Source organism: Cebidichthys violaceus, unplaced genomic scaffold (assembly GCF_023349555.1).
Source record: "Cebidichthys violaceus isolate CVI_PGR_0920_01 unplaced genomic scaffold, fCebVio1.0.p SCAF_8, whole genome shotgun sequence".
Lineage (NCBI taxonomy): Eukaryota > Metazoa > Chordata > Actinopteri > Perciformes > Stichaeidae > Cebidichthys > Cebidichthys violaceus.
Window position 1 is genome coordinate 1,245,098 of NW_027176964.1, and position 21,208 is coordinate 1,266,305.

Genomic DNA, 21,208 nt, shown 5'->3' on the forward strand with positions numbered 1-21,208 from the left:
GGGGGGAGAAGAGGAAGAGAGGAGGGCCACATAGTTAAAGATAGCTAGATCGATCCATAGATAGACAGATAGACGGATGCATCAGGTTTGGCTGGATCCTTCCCCCTGGAGCCCCTCTGGGTCCACACACACACACACACACACACGCGCATACAAACACACTACATTTTGCTTTACAAATAATAATTGTCATCAGAATAAGATTAATAACGTCTGAATATATCTAGGAATAAAAAGAATAAGAGAGGGACACACTGCTGTGAAACCCACCAACAACTCCCTCCAGCTATGTTAGATAAACAGAAATAGATCGTCTGCGTATGCGTGCACATACTGTGTGCAGAATGTGTGTAGAATGTGTGTGTGTGTGTGTGTGTGTGTGTGTGTGTGTGTGTGGGGGGGGGGGGGGGTGTTAGCATGTTAGTTCAGATTCTTTCCAAATACCCCGATTCATATGCAAAATTCAAACTAGGTCCGTTTCTACGACCTCTCTCTACGAGTACATCTCTGCATGTGTTATGGATCATCAGCTAGCTAGCTAGCGGTAAAATGCCTGTCTGCAGAGAAAAGGGTCAGTTTGATTCGTTTTTAGCAGCTGTCCAAATCTCTCTCAGGGGGGTGGAGTTAAGGCAGGCAGCTGAGTTCCGGACATATTACAGGGGCTTAGTCAATTTTTTTTTTTTTTTTTTTGACAAAACACAGGTAAACAATAATTTGGCATTAAAAATAGATACAGAATTAATGTTACCACAGAATCTGAGAGAGAGAGAGAGAGCGAGAGAGAGACAGAGAGAGAGAGGAAGAAGTGGGGATGAGAGGGGAGGATGGACAACAAGTAACCGAAGTAGTAAAACATGAGCTGAACAGTAATATGGTGCTGATTACATCGGCGATCTCGGAGCGAACAACAAAAAGAAAACGTTGCAGCAGTCATCGATCAAGCTCTAAACGGTGTACGTTATATATCTGCCAGCTAATTCTTGGTGGAAGTCTTCAATGCCTTAAAAAAGAGAGACGCCTTGACATTTTCAGTCGGAGGCTGTTCTCCACCGGGGACTTTGACTGCCTCCGTTAACAGCCCGTTATCATTCATACTTGTCATTTACAAGAAAGGGCACGGCAGCCCTGATGTCACGGGGCGGCCCTGATGTCACGGGGCGGCTCTGATGTCACGGGGCGGCCCTGATGTCACAGGGCGGCCCTGATGTCATGGGAGGTACGGTGCCTTCGACTTTAAATGAGAGTGGTTAAAATGCTAAAAGCCTCTCGCGGTGTATTTTCCCGGCCCTGGTAAAGAAATTACGAGTCCACAACAACACGTCAAGCTTCACCTTGAACAAGCCAAAAATAAAAAACAGCTACAGAATCCTAAAGAGCCATATATACACAGAAACGTGCCCGATAAATATAGTTAACAAAAAAAAGTCTCGGTTTCCAATCTACTCTCCTCTCTCTTTACTTCATAATGGCGGCCACTGCTCTCAATCTCCCGTCACGTTTCTTTAAACTTTCCTTTCCGTCGTCCCCAAAAGGATCCAGTTTCACACTCAACAGTTTACTATTTTATTCTCTCTCCAGACAACACGTTGATTAAGCCACAACCAGTTTGTAGTGTTCATTAAATACAAATCATATGCAAGTCAACGAAAAGGACAAAAAGACAGAGAGGGAGAACAAAAGATGGCAACAAACAGGGAAAGCACAAAATAACAATCATTTGCACTTTCTAAAGACAGAAGATACAGAGGGAGTTGAATGCTTCCTAAACACAGCGACATACTGGAATACCTATATATCGTCCCTATACACACACACACAGCATGAAAACTGACTCAACATGTGGAAACATGTCCTGCTACCAACGTGCTGCGTCATCGTCTTCAGAACATGTACAGATGTGTGCGTATAGACACAACACAGTCACTTTGTTAACAGGGTGTTTAATCTGCTTTTGATTCAGAGGTTCTGGAATAAGAGGAGTGCCTAAATTAAACTGCTGGAGTAGAATTCTTCACATCCCGGCATGTTTATGTTTTGTTTTTAAAGAAAAAGATAAAAATCCATTATCTAACCCAAAAATAAATAATTGGTGGTGGCTAAGCTGACTCGGTCCTCGCAAGACTGTACAAAGTCAGGTTGTTTTAGGGGGACACAGCCCCCCCGGACCCTTAGGCGTGGGCAAGGGACTTAGCGAAGACATGGCTGAAAGACGAAGAGAGAGACAGAGAGGGAGGGAGGGAGGGATGGAGCGGAGGAGAGAGAGAGAGAGAGAGAGAGAGAGAGAGAGAGAGAGAGGGAGAGGTTAACAAACTGTTAGTGAGCCTGGACAGTTCTGTAGAAACGCAAGGGAGAGTCGAGAGGGCGAGGAGGAGGAGGAGGAGGAAGGGTCGGGGGTTGGAGGAGGAGGAGGAGGAGTGTTTTGGGGCTTCAGCAGCAGCCCCCTCCAGCCTGTTGGCCTCCCTGGCTACCGGACAGCGTGGAGTTGGTGGTGGGATGCTGGGGTCCAATCTTAATACCATTAGCCTGTGTGGAGACAAAGACAGAGAACACTCACATGAGGTTATTGTAGGTTTGGGGAAATAAACTAAAATCATCATGAAAAGATCAGATCAGGTTGTTATGTTGTGGACAAACCTGGTCCATTCCTGGTCTACTCATACTGAAAGATTTTATGGGAAAGTAGGGTTTAATTACAATAAAGTAATTCAAACCCAGACCTGCGTTTTATAGACCTACTGATGCTAATTTGCGCTGTTGACCAATAGCACGCCATCTTGACAGTGCTGATGTTTGAGGCAAGACAGGGTTAGGGAGTCCAAAAAAGATGAAAGCCATATTAGCTGTGACTTGGAAGCATATTAGCTCGCTAGCTGCCACGCTAGCTCGGCTATCCCCTTTTGTCACGAGTCTCTGAGCTAATGTGGCTGGTGAGAGCTTGAATGTTCGCAGCTAACTAGCATGTTAGCGGGTAGATCGTCTCCTATGGAGGAGGAACTCCTCCGCTCCAGTAGCAGAGACTGGGTGATTATTGAATTATTCAAAAGGAGCACCAGGGTGTCTGGTATCTGGTCTAAAAAAAAAGGCTGTGTGGTCTGTACTTGATGGGTTTTTCCTCTTCCTGCATGATACTCTACGTTGTCATTTGTCTTGATTTTAAGGTCTTCAAAAGCAGCTGTGTGACTTTGGTGAATCTGAACTAATCCACACAATAATACAAGTTAACTAACTCATCAAGGCAGAGGTAGAACAGCAATTCCTGTGCTCGGTGAGGTAAAAATCACTGTTTTTGTCAAAGGAGTCTGGTAGCTTTGAAGAGAGCTTAGATAACAGCTTCAGTTCCCTGTCAGAAAGAGGTGAGAATATGGCTAAATATAGCATACTGATATTGTTATCACATTTTTGAATCCACAGCAGTCTGTGTGTTTCTTCAGACCGCCACACCACGACCTGAAGAACCTCGTACACCGACGCTCTACCTGTAACGCTGCACAGCGCCTGCATGAGCTCCTATTAGATCACATCACAGACCAAGCAACAGGTGCTGCTGCGTGGCACAAAGGCCGGGGAAACACCAGCAGCACTCAAGGACAAAAAATGAAAAGCACTTATAAGAGAAGAGGAACCGAGAGAGAGGCAGGCAGGTGGGTGGTAGAGAGACACGGCTCTTTCAACTCTCTCTCCCTCCCTCTGTGTACTGTGGTGCTCACCCAGCCTCGCTCTCTCTCCCTCTGTATATATTTATCTCTCTCCCTCTCAGCGTAACTCCCCCTCCTACACTCAGTAGCAGTGGTGCCTTTGGGAAACACTGTATGCCTTTAAATCACATTTATTGAGCTACGGCCATGTGTGTGTGTGAGTGTTTTCTCATAGTGGCTGCCAACATTTCTGGTGGGGCTTCCCTCTCTCCCTCTCAGCCAGTCAGCTGATGTGGTTTGGCTGGCCGGCCTGCTTTTCCTCCGTCTTACTGTTACTAAATCAGAAACACTGGCTGGCCAGCTCCAGTCCTGTCTAACACTGCGCTACTTGCTGGCTGGCTAAAGGGCCACATATACACTCTTTACACACACACACACACACACACACACACACACACACACACACACACACACACACACACACACACACACACACACACACACACACTGTGTTCTGTTTATATATTGTCTGCATTCACAGACGTGTGTGTCGGCGTGTGCAGGTTGCACGAGGACCGTGTCTGTGAGGACCGCCACATCTTTTCAGTGATGATTTACGACGGGGTTTAGAGTTTCCTCAAGAAGATTGAAGAGGAAGAAGAAGACGACTGGTAAGTAAACTTACATCCCACCTAAAGGCTCCAGGCCTCTGAATAGCTGTCCACTAGCATTTCTGACCACAACAAGGTTTCAATTTTCAATCAAAACAAATATCAAACAAATCAAAATTTTAAATTCAAATGAGAGAAATTCTGGTCAAATATTAGACCTAGATCTATTGAGCTCACAAACAATTGATAGTTAGGATGTTCCACTACCTGAACTTGCGTATCGGCCGATACCGAGTACCGGTACTGATTCCAGTACGTTAAAAGTAAAAATAAAAGTTAACCACGAATCTCTCTGTAACATCTGTCTTATCTTGCTGTGTAAACGTCTCTATCAAACAACTGGATGTATTCACGTTTCTGGCTAAATACTACTTTTTACAAGATACATTTGAACACATCACTAGAATATAATTTACCTTTGCCCAATACTCATTTTTCCTGAATGGAGCTTGAACACACTCAAAGCAACCTCTGGAAAAGTTGGCTCCTCATGTTGGCTCATCATGTAATAAGTCATATAGAAAAATAACTCTTATGTCAACATTTAGTCTTTGAAACGTTACGTTTACTGCTCATAGAAACAGCTGCTGCTTCAGTAGTCTGCATGCACAAACATCACGTGCTCCTGATCAGTTAGGGCAAAATGACAGAAAAGAAACATCCACACGGTTCTGTTTGTGATACATAACCCGAACCCGTAAGAGGACGGGTTGCACATGTGCCGTCGTACCCTTTGAACCGCACGTGGACGGACACAAACAAGTTCACACAAAATCACGCGGCCCGTCATGGCACATATCATCTTTGATTCTTCGATCCTTTCTCTCTTTTTTGGTCCTAATCGGGTGACGAGGAATACTGAGCTTTTGGAAATGCGGCTGGGTAGTCTGGTGCTTTGCAGCAGTGAAGTAATGAAGACAGCCTTCCGCTTGTCGTCATTTTTAAACAGTGTCAGCAATGTGTTATCCTTCTGCCAGACATTGATTATCATAAGATCATCAGTTTTTCTGGGTAGCAATGTGAGCGCTGACTGATGCTTGTTCAGTTGCTCGATGCTGGAAAATGTACCAGGTTTTACCAGAGCAGGAAGACAAAGTAGAGGATTCATCCCAGCGTTTGGTGCTTTCTGAGCAGAGGGAGGTCTTCATGAGGCCGACCTGGAAGCCAACGTTGCACGACGCTTGTTACGTGTGAAGTGCATTTTTGGGGGCTTGGTGATTTGAATGTGGACGTCGTGTGACTAACACTTGCTGACAAGTGCATACTTGCTGCATGGATAACTGTTCCGCTGAGAGAAGATAACCATCTGGTTCACTGGATATGAAGCTTACTGACTGGTTGGATATGAAGCTTACGTCCTGACTGCCTGGCTGAGTGTTTGTTTTCTCGCCGAATGACTGAGACCTTGTGGGATGTGAGGAATTTATGAGCTGGCAAGATGCCGAGAGAGAGAGAGAGAGAGAGAGAGAGAGAGAGAGAGAGAGAGAGAGAGAGAGAGAGAGAGAGAGAGAGAGAGATTTGCTTTGCTTGTTTTTTTTCCCCCTCTCTTTTTGAGAAGAGAGGGAGCGTGGCAAACCACACACACTGCTGGAAAACTACACAGAGGAGAAAGAGAGGAGAACAAAGACTGGAGGAGAGGAGGTGACAGCCTTAAAAAAAAAAAGAAAAAAAAAAAGGAGAGGTTTGAGAAGGAAGGGAGGAAAAAAAAAAATGCGTCTCACCTCATTGTTGATATCAAACACTCCCTCTTGGATCTTCTCATAGATCTCCTTGGCTGTGTTGATGAAGGCCTGAGATAGAAACAGGAAGTGAGAAAAGACAGAGGGAGAGGAGGAGATTCAAGTTATACGTGGATGTCCACAACTAAAACTTTGGATTTGTCAAATAGTCCATGTTTGTGTGTGTTAGATGCTGGCGAAAGGCTCAGGCATTCCACGTGTCAGAGTTAAGACAAACAATAACCAAACGCAGACGTCACGATGTAAAGTTTGGGATGTTCAAGTTCCCAGCAACACCTGAAGGCCACAATGTAACTGTGACATAAATAAAGACGAGCACCGGCCATCGCATTAAGTAAAGAGACACCTACTTAAAAAACGGTATATGTGATTTTTAGTAAAAACGGGCTAAAACACATAAAGGTTTGATAATATTTCTAACAGGAGCTAAATCATGACGGCTCTTAAAGAATTAGTTCTATTAATCTGAGAGGGAAATGAGAAGAACGGTATGAATCTCATGTCTGCACATTCAAAATAGAGCTGGAGACAGGATGTAGTTAGCTTAGCTTAGCATAAAGACTGGAAGCAGTGGGAAACTGCTAGTTCGGCCCTTTACAAAGCCCCTATTCCGACCACAAAAACATTCCCCAGGGACTAGGAACCTTTTGTGTTTCGACCTGAAGGACCACGGGTCTAAATTAAGTTCCGAGACATTTTTTGTACTCTCTAAAAGTACAGGAACTTTTAGGGTGGGGTTTTCAGGGATGACCATCACTTCATTCATAAAAAAAGGAAGTACTTTAGTATTGATTCAGGACCATTTTAGGACAAGTGGAGAGCATTTCTCTTTGTTCGATAACATTAAAAGTAAAATAAGGCTTTGCTGTCGGCTTTATTGGCTCGTTTAAAAAAAAAAGAAAAAAAGAAAAAAGGAGCAGAAGAGAGCGAGCGGCAGAAGAAAGAGAGAGACGGCAGTGAATGAGAAAAATAAATGGTATTTTCTGATTATTTCACTGCATTTAAGTGCAAATAAATAAGCGTAAAAAAAACAAAACTCAACAGATGATTCAGTGTGAAGACAGACGCTCCTCTGGATTTCATTCATCTCGTCAAATATTATGCAGCAGTGAAATAAAAAGCCAGGTAGACTCTTCTGTTTTGTAATGGAACAGAGCAGACACACTGAACTGAGTGTTTACCCAGCGACCACCGGCAGCCCTCGTCTCATGTCGTGTTTTCATCCGTTAGTGTTCACAGGTCTTTACACCGCTATGGAAACGCAGACAACAATGGGCTGAAGGAACCTTTTACTTCCTTGCAAAAGTAATCCTGGTCCTAAAATGACCTGGAACGTCTGGGTGGAAACTCCTAGCAGCCCACCTAAAGCTCACAAATGAACACGCGTCTTTACAGTCGAGGTTTTAGGAGTTGGGATCTCTTGGTGAACCACAGGTGACCAGACTCACTGCACAGAGGTACCAAGCCGATGTTTCAGTAAGAGAAAGCTCCACAACATCCGTCTAAAACCACAAGGACCGACCCATTCTGGAGTTCTGAGGCAGATAGTGAATGGAGGTTCGGGTTTTTAGATATCGAATGACGCTATTTTGACCAATAGTCATTCTTATAAAAACCAAACGGTCTTGATTTGGATCCCTTACATGATGTGGACGTTTCACAGAGTAAAATCCAACTTGTGAGAGCTCCCTCTTGAACAAACTCTGTAATGGTGACACTGTTTTCTAGTTAAGTTTACTACAATGTATTTTTACTTATTGACACTTGTTGAGTAGCAGCTGTAGGACGCTCAAGTCCTCTGAAATAAAACCATTGCTGACTCGTCTGTCCCCCAGAAGGACAAACTGCTGCTCAACGTGTTGGTTTGTTGTTGTTTCATGAAGGAAGATGCTCTAAAAAGCAGTTTTGTTGGGACTTAAAGAGATCAAGATGTGGACTGTTTTAAGAAGCAAACCTCTCTGAACACTTTCAGAGGAGCGTAATAGAAGCTGCAGATTTGCTTCTTCTTGTCGACAGCTGCTACAAGAAGATCTGAGCAACACACAAACACGAACACACGGCGAGGATCAAAGACGTTAGAATAAAGTGGAATTAAGCTCCCTGAGCTACACGCCTGTAACTGCAACATCGCTGCATATGTCTCAGGGGACAAGTCTCTAAGTGTCTCAGGGGTCCAAAGTGGAGAGCAACTCGGATAACTCGTTGTGTGATCTACGGAGGAACAACGGAACGCCACCACCCACTGCAACTTTGTCACAACGAGAAGAAGAGCGCGTCTTCAGCAGAGTCACTAAAGACCTGAAAATATGTCCTGAACTTCTAATCTGACACAGAGTCTGAAAATAGACAGAGGAGCCCAAGGGTGCTCCCTGGTGCACTCTGTCCTCTTCACTCCTGTCCTCCTTCCTTCCTTCAACATATCTCCGTGTCCCTGGTTCCTTCACGGCTCCCCACACTTCCTTCTCTATCAGACTTAAATGTGTGTGGATTGTTCGACGGGGGAGAAAAAGAAAGAAGGAAACAGAAAACTGGACTGTGGGCCATGTACAGAATAATATAGTTCCTCATTACAGATGTTTAGTGGTGCATTTCTGTACGTGCTGCAATTTAAATGAAATTAATTCAATACTTTTGAAGACTATAATACAGTGCATGGCCTAAATGCTTAAAATATTATGGTGTTATGTGTAAAACTGTAAGTAAGTCAAATTAAAACAAAAATGGGTTTCTGTTCACTTCAAAGATTAGGACACTAATCTCAATGTAAGAACAACCCTAACTTTGTCCACATCTTGACTAACGTTTTAACTAGGATGTGAAATGTACATACAGTGACATTTATTAGGAATATGATCAAACCATATTCTAGTTTATTTTTTAAAATTCAATGCGGGTCATTTCAGTTTAGCCATCCCAGGACTAGAGGAATAGTTACAAGTAGAAAGCGGCAAAGCAGCAAAAAAAATGAGAGAAGTGAAGAAAATAGAGGAGAAAACAGAGGAGGTAAAAGAAAGAGGAAAAATAAAGACAAGGACAGAAATGAGCAGAGGCTGAGGGAAAGGGTCTCGAGGAAGGGAGGATGTAAGGAAAGAAGAAAGGATGGGGAGATGAGAGGATGCTTACAGGAACCTCTCTCTAAGGAGCATCCATCGGCCCAGTGTCCACCCACAGACCCTGACGACAAAACCGGCCCACCGATTGGCTGCTGGGTGTCGCTGAGGGGGAGGCGGGGCGCAGGTTATGAATATGTATGAACTATAACTGGTTGATATACTGCTGAGAGAGAGAAAGAGAGATGATGGAGAAGAGGGAAGAGGAGGAGGGGAGGAAGAAATGAATGGACGAGGGGCAGGAGGATGCAGAGGAGGAAGACACACTGGAGGAAAGGGGGAGGAGGATGTGGATGGAGAGTGGGGGGGGGTGGAGGAGGATGTGGATGGAGAGTGGGGGGGGGGTGGAGGAGGATGGGAGGGAGGTAAAGAGCAAATGATGGACGTTGAGGGATAAGGAGGGATGGAGCGAGGAGAGATGAAGGGAAGGGAGGAGAGGAGCGGTATCGGGAGGATTCAGAGGACACTAATGAGACAAATTAATCATACCACACACACACACACACACACACACACACGCACACACACACACACACACACACACACACACACACACACACACACCCCCCTCCCCCCTCTTCTTAACCCCGGAGAGAGCTCCACTCAACATTGGTGTGTGTGTGCGCTTGCAGCATGATGTAGGCCAATCATAGTGAGGGGTAGGGAGAAAAATAATCGATGTAAACAAACACACACATGCGTACTCTCTGCAGTGGCCCGGCTGGCGTCGGATGGGATTATTTATGTGATTGGATAAGTGAGAAAGGGTTCCCCGAGGAACAACGCCACGCATTCATTACACACACACACACACACACACACACACACACACACACACACACCACCACCCAGGGGCGTGGCTCCGCAAGAAGGGCGGAGCCACGCGCTAACTGCGCTTCGTGACGCTAATAAGGTCTTTGGCTCCAGCGTGGCGGCGACCCATGATGGGGGGGGGGGGGGGGGGGTCAGATGGTGAAAGCTAACGAATAACATTGATTGAATATTTATCATCCATCATCTCATTATAATACACCCCCAGCAACACTCACTGTTGTGATAGTGTGTGTTGTTGTTGGTTTATCATTCAGCGGTGTTAATGAGGTGGGCGGGGCTCTAGCTGCCATTGAGGACGCCAAGGTAAACGTCCTCTGTATTGTTGCTGGTTATTTGGGGTTTTAGCCTTGCGGAGGAGTTTCCCCATCAACAATTACACTCTATGTCTGTTTGTTTTCCTGTGTGAATCCATGTGTGAATCCATGTATGAAGACAGTCTGAGTCCAGCGTGGGTATGGCGGAGTCCGCCACAGACAGATCCAGATGTGGTGAGGGAACCTGAGATCTGTCAGACTTATGGTTAGCCACTGTGTGTGTGTGTGTGTGTGTGTGTGTGTGTGTGTGTGTGTGTGTGTGTGTGGTTCTACATGGACGTGTTTTATTCACTTTCTTTAAGTGGGTGTGAGAATTCTTTTCCTTCCTATTGTTGCATTTACTTGTACTTTATTATATTGTTGTGCATTGCTATATGTTATACTATTTGAATGTAAAGAAAATTAATGTCATTTAAATAAAATAAAAATTGAAATACTACATTTCCAGCTACAAACAGTAAATCACCATTACCACTAAATAACAAAAACAACCTTATTTTACTCATGTACACTGGTGTAGAATCTAATCTACATTTGTCATTAGAATGGTTAACTCTTGATAATGTATACTGTAAATTTGCAATAAGTCATATTGCATCATATCAGAGGTTGAGGACACAAATTGGACTAAATGTGATTTGTATCACAGCTGGTATCATCCAATGTATGGGTCTAACCCCGTTACCCATGATGCTGTTCAACAATGTGCTCGTGACGAATCATCACTGCAGCCCGATAAAGGCTTGGTGATTTACACATCCCGACATATTCAAAGATATGGTCTCCAGTGAAGTTTATGCTTGCATTGTGTTCCAAAAAAGAGGACCAACTGCAGCCACACAAGTCAACATGCAGCACTAATAACAGCGTGAAATCCTGGTGTAGAGCCGTCTTATGAGAAGAGATTTATGTGTGTCATCCTGTGTCTTTTTTCCCTATAGGGATAGCAATAATAATAACAATAATAGGTCATAATGATGAGAATCATAACTGCGCTGCAGACAAAGTGCAGATCCACTGAAGCAAACAAGACAATGCAGAAAATAAAGTCAGCAACTTTGTGTCTCATTTGTTATTATTTGATTGATGTAATTTATTGGATGCAAAAACAAACATGATATCGACATTTTATATCGGCCATTGGCAAACCCTCATCAGTGGACCACGAGTCTATGTAGCCTGAATAAAAGCAGATCTGGGTATATCTAAGTACTGTGTGTGTGTATTATTACCTCCTCGACATTAGAGGCAGTCTTGGCTGAGGTCTCCATGAATATGAGGCCGTGTTCTCTGGCAAACGCCTCACCCTCCTCTTTCTTCACCTCTCTCCTCGACTCCAGGTCACTAAAAAAACACACAGACATCGTTAATACAATGACATAACGCGTTTTCATGGTCAGCCAAAGGAAAAGAATCGGAAACCTCGTACATTAGTACACCCTCTAAACAGCGAGGAGGAAGCTAACTTGAGTCAGGATCACTGAAATTCTGTGACATAAACGACGACTTTTCTCTCCTGAATTAAACCAAGATATGTTCATGATGACACATCAGTGATAAGAGCAGCCAAAGACGACTCAGGCTTTGTTGTCTTGCATGTATGGTGGGGTACCTGGGCCGTCGGTGTTGTCAACCAGCTCAGGTCTGTTGCAGAAGTGAACTTCCTCATTTAAATTGAACAAGATGATGTAATTACCACAGTAGAATTAGTTCCTGCAATTCTAACAGCAGCAGATTTTGACATAGCAAAAACGTACACACCACTGTTCTGTAACCTCAGGTGTGTGACTATGTGTCACTGGTTACCAGGGTGAAGGGGCAGACTAATTAAGAAAGGTTAGACAATGATTTTCAATAAATCTACTCGTCAAAGCCCTCGCCCCAATTCAACAACCATGAGTCCAATAGACAACATATTGATGTCATCAGAGAGGTGAGACTCTGCTGAACGCGGTGATGTAATCTTTATTTCGTGAGCAGGTTAGAAAACGGGTATCTGCTTTCTTTGACAAGTTAGCGGTCTGATTTAACATGGAGTCTAATGGAGCGGTTGGTTGGAGCTCATGTCGCTTTCAGGCTCCCTGAGCGAAATGTGTCAGTCCGTTGGATTCCAATGACGCATGTCTGCGACAGCACAAGGCTTCCTACGTTTTGACCTAAAATGGTTGATGAAGAGTGAAAATTGTGGGAATGAGAGTTTGGAAAAATTAAAGAATATTTTTTCAAGGTCCTCTCTACCCTAACATATCGTCCAATACACACCCATTATAAAATCTGAAACTTAAACAGTGATTTCATGAAAACTGAGCGAGCTATCAAAATACCTATTTGTTTAGTTGACCCTTTCAAACTCTAAATCAAGTATGGTGAGTCAATATGGGCCCAAAGTTGATTTTCATGCCAAAATCCCAAGTGTGTGTGTGTGTGTGTGTGTGTGTGTGTGTGTGTGTGTGTATGCAAGTAAGTAAGTAAAATGTATTTTCACAGACAGAAGTCTTCAAGTGCTTAACAGGAGCGGTATTTCATAGAAGAAAACATAAATAACACAAGGTGACCATACAAGGGCCAATAATTACAAGAACAGTTTTTAAAACGTGAAACGTATTTAAGAAGGCACAGTAAACAGAAAACACACAATGAAAGCAGACCTGGAGCATACATTTTATCTAAACAGGTGTGTGTTGAGCTGTTTTCTAAACAAAGTCACAGACTCAGCAAACCGTGGAGGTGCAGGCAGAGCATTCCACAACTTTGGTCACATCGGGTCTTAAGGCGAGTGTGTGGGACGGACGGATAGTTTAACACGTTTGACCTGAGCGGGTGAATAAGGGCGAGGTAGTTCAGCCACACATGCAGGAGTGTGACCGTGGAGTGCTCTGTAAGTGACAGCGAGCATTTTAAAGTGGATCCTTTATGCTACAGGGAGCCAGTGACGAGATGGGAGTATGGCACAAAATGAGAATGATACAAAATCTCAGTATGTGAGAATTTCTCGCAGGTTTTCTCGATTTTCATTTTTAGAATCTCTGGCATAAGTCATAGCACACCCTTCCCGATCAGGCCACACGTTTTGATGGATTTTTTGCGGAGGTGTTGTCGAGCACTTCAGCCTTAGCCACACTGAGTTCCTCATTTCAAATCTGACTAGAGATATTATTTAAATTAATTTGAACACATGAACACAAGCTACAGTGTAAAGTTAGGACGAGTTAAACAAACCATTGTAAAACAGCACAACCCTTTTAAACCCGACACACAGCTGACGGTCCGGCCCTGTGGAGGACCGTCACAGAGTGATGCGTCTCACCTCTTGTTGCCAATAAGCATGATGACCATATTGGAGTTGGAATGTTGGCGAGCGTCCTCTAACCAGGTCGTCAAGTGGTTGAAGGTGTCCCTTCTGTTGAAACGAGCACAGATAAAACAGAAACCATCAGAGATGAAGCACCTGCTGCCGATCATGAAGCAGCTTTACAGAACACATTGAAATCAGATTTTACTCTCCCTTGTGTGGTGAATGGTGTTCTTGCCACTTCCTCTTGTTCTAGTTTACTGTCCTCAAGCCCGAGGCATTCTGTCTAGAGTCCCTCTAGTGGCCCCTAAAGGCTAGGTCACAGCTAAAAAACCGCAGGATTCTACTCGGGCAGCCCCCTTTTTGTCGATTAGTCGACTAAGATTTCTTTAATCGATTAGTCGTTTTTTTATGCTTTTTCATGCTGAATGACTCATTTCCAAGAAACGTATGAGGACGTCTCTGGTAAACACAAGATTTAAAGTGGTGCGTTTGTGTAAGAAACTTTAACAGATCGATCGATCGATCGAATCAACTAAAAGATTAGTTGACCAAATTGAGTGGTAGGCGACTAAGTCAAGGACAGTTCTAGATTGCAATTGTAAAAAAAATTGACATCCAGCCAATCTGTTTTTTTACATAGAGAAAACTGGTGGAGGGGAGATTTTGACCCGAGGGTTGTGCTGGACAAAAAGGTCACAGGGTCGTGGCGATCATTAGGAGTGAACCTCTGGGGACCATGAAGATCAATAACAAATTTCATGTCAATCTGGCCAGTGGTCGTCAATATATTTTGCTCTAGACCGTAGCGTTGAATTGATGGAAAGACTGACTTGGGGTTTGAAAAGAGAAACAGCTAATACCCAATTCACCAGATAGCTATCAGATCTCAAAAGAGCTGCGTGTAAATGCATCCAACGCGGGTTGAAATGTCCTTAATGGTACAAAGTTTGGTTCAGACGTTCATGGTTAGCAGACAATGATGATCCTCTGACTTCCACTCTCAGGCTAGGGGGTGGATTGCCATAAAAACTGGGTTCACACATTCACGCCCGTCAGGATCAACGGTAATCACTCTGGTGATTCCTAACTGTTCATCTAGCTCCATCATCAGGTCTTTCTTGTTGTTGTACAATACTTTGTGTTTATGATCAAATACCTACAAAACGGATGACATTCCCCTTAACCTCAGCTGACTTCAAGTTGAGTTGTAATTAGCAAGGGTTAGCACGCTAACACGCAAAAGTAAGATGTTGAACATGGTAGACGATAAACCTGCACAACACCAGCTTGTTAGCATTGGTATTGTTAGCATGTCGTGTTAGCATTTATGCTTATACTTTCTGGAAATGCGTCTGTGAACTCCTGAAATGCAGACTTTTCTTTGGTGCAGCTATATGTCGATGTCTAAAAACTCTAAAACATCATGCTAATCTACAATATTTGGCGACTTCCCATGGTGAGGAAAGGATGCTTGTGATAGGACAGGTTGAACTAGGGGGATTTCGAAGTTTTCTCATCCAAGTTGACAATGTTCCTGAATGCAGTCTGGCTGCAGAGTGCTGAGGTTCCTTCTGATTGATATTTGTTACCTTGTGATGTCATAGACTAGCAGAGCTCCTGCTGCTCCTCTGTAGTAAGACCTGGTGATGGACCGGAACGACTCCTGACCAGCCTGCAGAAACACATACATATATTAATAAACAGAAATTGAAAGCTGAATAATTGAAATGACCACAGACAAGTGCTGGTCCCCTTGCTTTCCGGAAAAAAAAGTCAGGCCTCATCTGTCCTACAGGTCCTCCTCCCACCAGTCCTGCTTATCTACCGGTCCTGTTTATGTAGTCTAGTCCCAGACATGTCCTGTGTCGGCCCTGATTCTCTAGCAGTGTCCGGCTCCAGGTTTTCCGTCAGCTGGAGAGAGGACAGGACAGAGCAGAGCCTGTAACTGGATACAATGGACTTCTCTCTTTCTCTCTCCGTCTCTTACATCGTCACAATCCCTTTCTTTCTATCCGTTCGCGTGTAGAACTTCCCAGCTTCCTTATTTACGAACAACATGGAAGGCCACATCGGCTGTGGTGACATGTGGATTAAACCTGTAGCCCCCCTCCAGGTCACCTTGTTCCCCCACTCTCCCTTTCCATTATCACCCCTCATTGTCTCGCCTCCTCCGTCTCTTCCTTGTATCACTCATCTTCTCATTCTTTCGCCATGAATCGCCGGGCCTCCACTCTTTCTATCACCCCTTTCACCATCTAGCGTTCTTACCCCCCCCTCCCCCTCCATTCATCCTCTGTCTCCATCCCATGTACAGTAACAATGTTGTCTGTGTTTCGCCCGGGCCAGGGTAGAAAACAAAACGCTGCTCTATGCTAGCAGCTGCAGCACTGCTCTGTTCTGACCTCATCTGAAAAACCAGACAGTCAGTCAGAAACACAACCAGTCAGTGAATCACTTAGCAATCAGAGCACCAGGCTGCCAGTTCGTCACCCAGGACCTCAGTCTGGTTGCTCCCCGAGTCAGAGAACTAGTCACCCGGTCGCTGAGTCAGTTAGTCAAGACAGCTAAACACCGGTAACTTGCTCAACCAGTCAGCCGGAGGACCGGTCAGTGAACCAAACAGCCAGTTAGGCGGCCACCAGTCAGTCAGGGAGCGGCCAACCAGTCGGTAATGTTATTAGTGAATAAATGATAAATAAGGGTGAAGGGGGGGGGGAACGCTGTGTCTGTCTGCCATCTGCTCTGCATGCCTGTGTGTGAGCACACACACACACACACACACACACACACACACACTTTCTCCAGCCATTTGGTGGGGTGTTTTGTACAAGTCTAGTAAGTAGGGAAGTCAACGGTTATGCATGTCGGTCTGTACGTTTCTGTCCGGTCTATATGTTAATTTCATTAGGGCGCCGAAAGGAAGCTTCAATATATCGATTTAGTGATATGACACTAGATATCATTATATTTTGGATGTCATAACCAGGTGGCCACCTCCGGTTCTGCTGAGTGAAGCCAACGTGGAGAACCATCAGGGGGCGACTCCTCTGGTTGTATAGAAGTCTATGACAAAATGACTCTACTTCTCTCTTGATTTATTCCCTCAGTAAACATTGTAAACATGAGTTTATGGTCTCAATCTCTAGTTTAAGTCTTTTTCAACACAGCATGATGTTCATTTAGTACATTATGGTCCATTTAGAGTCAAACAGACCATAAAGCAGGGGTTGCTTTAGGGCGGGGCTACACAGTGATTGACAGGTCTCTCTCTACCAGAGACGTATACGGTGTCTCTATGTCTCCACATTCCAAATATGGTCACTTCCTGTTCATTGCTTGCAGAATAAAAACAGCATGGCGACGGCCAAATCGCCAGATTCTAGGCTTCATAACATCAGTCCACAAACCGACGTGTGACATCTCGATGAGTACGTCCACTTCTCACATCCAGTCTGTGCTCATTATACGGCATAAGTGGTTGCAGGCTGCATTACGGAACTTTCAGAACTCACTCTGGTATTTCACGCATTCTGCGTTTTTCTTTCAAAAGGAACCAGTAGTTATCAGGTTATAAGCTAAATTAAGGGAAACTGGCCGCCTTACTGGCCTTACAAGCATCAGTGAGCCCTGCTGGTTGTCACATTAACATGATCTAATCACGGACTACACGACACCTGGACAACCAGGTGAAGGCGATGAACTAGCTGGTAAGATAGAAAACTTTTGAGCAGCAGGACTGACATCACTGCTGTGGGCCTTCTCACTGGTTTTCCATGGAGCTCTACCTCCACCTGCTGGTCTACTGGTTAACTGCATGGACAGGAAGCAGCGTACGCAGACACGGTCAGAACATCACACTGTCTGTCTTGAAGAATCAGGTGTGTTTACGGCCTTAATATGATTACTAACGTTATGGCAGTACCTCCACAGATGGATGATAGTCATTCAGAAAAAATAGAAACCATTGCACTTCTAATATTTCTCTCTTCAACTAGAAAATTGCACGTTTGTTTTTTATTAGTTTTGAGGGATATAAGTAAAGCTGAAACTCTCTGTACAGCATAAACACCACATGAAAGATGTTGCCAAAGTGAGTACAAATTTATTTATGAGTAAGCCGTCTTATCATCTAACAGAGCTCCAGATATATTGTTTTTACATATACAACACTGTAATTCATTCAACATGAATCAGGGCATGTAACTATAAAACGATACTCAAATATTTCTATGAAAATTCTGTCAGATTCACTAAGAAAATGTAGCTTTCTGGAGACTTTTTCAGATTATTTCCAACTACTGAATCACAGCTTAAGATGAAGTTGAAGATCTCGGACGTCTGCAGTTCAGAGACAGCCGCATATTTACAGCCTGGCATTTAGATGATTAAATATTTGTTCAGGTCTCTTTACAGAGTCTAGAATCTGCTGCCACAATGAGGAGAGCCTCCTTTAAAAAACAAACAAATATACACACAATAGATATATTACCGTATCCCAGATCTGCAGTTTGATCTGTTTGCCATCTATAGTGATCATCCTCGCTCCGAACTCCACACCTGGACACACACACACACACACACACACACACACACACACACACACACACACACACACACACACACACACACACACACACACACACACGTGTATTAGTAAAATGATTTCCTGTTTATTAATTTTTCAAGTCACAAAGAGCTCATCTAAAACAAAAACTGATTATGAGCATTATTAGTTCAGACAGGAACCAGGACAACAAGGAGACACTTTGTAAAGTAGTAATACACAACATTCCACCTGTGAGTGAGACACACCTCTGTTTGAACTCCGTTTTGTCTTCTGATCTATCACAGAATTTCCTCACCCTCCCTCCCTCCCTCCCTCCCTCCCTCCCACAAAATGACCTCAATCGTGTCACATTTCTCTATTACACATTGTTGGTTACCATATATACCAAAAGTGACATGCAAGCTGTGATAAAGCAAAAGTCACATGATTATATTGGCCCATACTATTATGTTGGTTGGGCTCTAAACTGCTGCATCATGCAGCATGTATAAGCGAGTGTGGTCACATGTTTTACTGCTCATTCATCCATTGTACATGGGTCACACAGATGAGTAAACTGTAACGTCTATTACAGAATATTATAGTAATACTATACCGGTATAATACTACCGATATTATATCAGTAACCTGCAGCCGTGATAGCCTCGTCTCTTTTTGTGTCTGGAGCTGGGAGGATTTAGATCACTACTGTGAGATTTCAAACTCATTTCAGCTGTTCTATTAACACTACACTCCTCGCCCGACAGATTTCATATACCTTGTGCTTTCTCTACAATCACAATTATAAGTCTATCTTAACAAAACTCAAATATCATTTCCCATGATTGAGAACACATTCATGATTAATAAAAAGTGATTTACTGTAATTGAGGTGAACCCCCCCGTCCAACGCTTAAGAGGAAGAATCTGAGAGGACCCGAGCCGTATCTTAAATCTGCACTGCCATAAAATATCTTCATTAGTGAGGACGGTCTGCTACTTCAGCACACAGCGCTGTATATCTTTATATTTAAACCTGATTCAGTCCTCACCATCGAGTACCTGGTGCTCCTGTTAATGTAGCTGCTATTGTGTATTGAGTTTGTATGCAAATGTCTTTAAACATGCCCTGTCTGGATGTGATATTTTTCATATTCTTTTTAGTTTCAATGTACCCTTTTCAACAGTAGAATTTGCACGTGCAAAGCAAAGCAAAATTTCTACCTTTCTCGCACAAAAAGCAGACGATAAAGTATTTTATAATTTAATTGTAAGATGAGAATTCAAGATGTATTCTGAAGACGCAGAGATTCTTCTCTTCTAGTTCGATGTGATTTGATACGTCTGAATGTTTTAGTTTTTGCTGATCTGAAACTACATTAACTGTGATCCAGTAACTTAAAGGTTGAACATGAACAACCCACCACAGCTAATTACTTTGAATCATTTTGTGCTGCTGTCTAACAAGAAGCATGAGTTTAATTAGTGAATGCTGAATGATGATGACATTTCATGCATTTAATGAATGCATTTCTAGTGATGATGTGTGCAGAGGACAGGCGCTCTTACCGATAGTGAGATCGTGAACTGGCTGAAACCTCTTGTCTGTGAACTGTAGTAATAGACATGACTTCCCCACACCTGAAAAAAAACAAACACACACACACACCATTAAAAAGAGCTGGAACAGTGATTATATAGTCTCACATAAACAAGCATGAACACACAATTACTCCATTTCCAACGGCGTCACATGTGCTGAGAATAAAATACCACACAGGCCACTAACATCATGATGGAGTCAATGTGAACTCCCACACAGCGCCGAGACGCTCTGCTGTTGGAATGTAACGGCGCTCTGTAGGAAGTTACAGATGTACAACAATAATTAATGTCTCATACATTTAACTCATCAAAAGTAAACATGGGAATATCGGAGTCACTGACCCATTACACCATTTCTCCAACATGGCTTCAGCTAGCCTGAGCCAACCGTTAGTGAGCTAGCAGCGCCTGTGTGTGTGTGTGTGTGTGTGTGTGTGTGTGTGTGTGTGTAGCCATTATGGGCTCATTATTAACACGCCTCCACATATGACTTCTAATAGCTTCATGGAGTATTTGTGCGAAGGCGTTTTATGTCAACAGATTCTTTTACTTCCTTGACACATGCTTGAAAAACAAACACTAAAAACAGGTTTGGTGCACTGCAACCTGTTTATGAAGTGTCTGAAGAGAAGGTCTACAATGAACATTTTCAGTATACATGGCCTGATTACCAAAGGTGAAACAACACGCTGTTATAATCCTTGTTACTGGCACCAACAGCAAAGCGCACCTCGGGGTTCGGCCATATATCCAATATACTCGACGTATTGCAGCTTTCGGTAACGGTGATGGAAGATTCCGGCCTCCACTGTGAAGAAGAAGGCTAAACTAGAACCCAAGTTGTTTTGAGGTACGTGCATATTACAGCCATTACGGTAAGAACGTGTAAGAGCCGACTTCAAAATAAAAGACGTTGCACGTGAAATTTTCATGAAAAACTTACTGTTGATTTCAAAATTAAAGAGAGAAACATATATCAAAATAGATATTGTATATCACGTCACTATTTTCTGACATTAGACCTAATGATCAATTAATAAACAATCGATAGATTAAATCAGTTGCAGGCCTAGGGGTGAAAAACCTGATTTAAGTATTGCAATATTTGCATTTCTGCAAAAAACTTGGCGTCTGTGGCAACATTCATGGAAAAGGTAATATGTATTAAGAGTTTTTCTCCATTGTATACACACCAAAGTGGCAACAACACCCACAAAATAAATGACATTAGTATGGAAATTCCAGACTGCTGAACTCTGAGCATAATTCCTTTGTTTTCACTCAAATAGAAACTCTAAATCACCCAGGACTGACATCTTAAGGACTGACAATTTAAGAAAGAACTTTTCAATGTCCATTTGTGACAAGATGTTTTTTTTTATTGTAAAAAAGTGAATCATCTTCACCTCAATTTAATATTAAAAGTGCTTCAAATTCAAAGTATGGCGCTTCTTAGAAA

General features: G+C 43.3%; 1 protein-coding gene across 1 annotated transcript in view; it reads right to left on the reverse strand.

The window, feature by feature from the left end:
• Positions 1 to 632: 632 nt before the first annotated feature.
• The window catches only part of rab2a (RAB2A, member RAS oncogene family), a 28,059-nt gene continuing 7,483 nt past the window's right edge, over positions 633 to 21,208 (reverse strand). The window contains exons 2-8 of the mRNA XM_068737534.1: positions 19,714 to 19,785; positions 18,088 to 18,155; positions 15,188 to 15,270; positions 13,611 to 13,703; positions 11,536 to 11,647; positions 6,028 to 6,096; positions 633 to 2,523 (exon numbers count right to left, since the gene is read on the reverse strand). Of these exons, the coding sequence (XP_068593635.1) occupies positions 2,428 to 2,523; positions 6,028 to 6,096; positions 11,536 to 11,647; positions 13,611 to 13,703; positions 15,188 to 15,270; positions 18,088 to 18,155; positions 19,714 to 19,785 (593 nt within the window). The 3' untranslated portion in view covers positions 633 to 2,427. The remainder of the gene's footprint in view (positions 2,524 to 6,027; positions 6,097 to 11,535; positions 11,648 to 13,610; positions 13,704 to 15,187; positions 15,271 to 18,087; positions 18,156 to 19,713; positions 19,786 to 21,208) is intronic.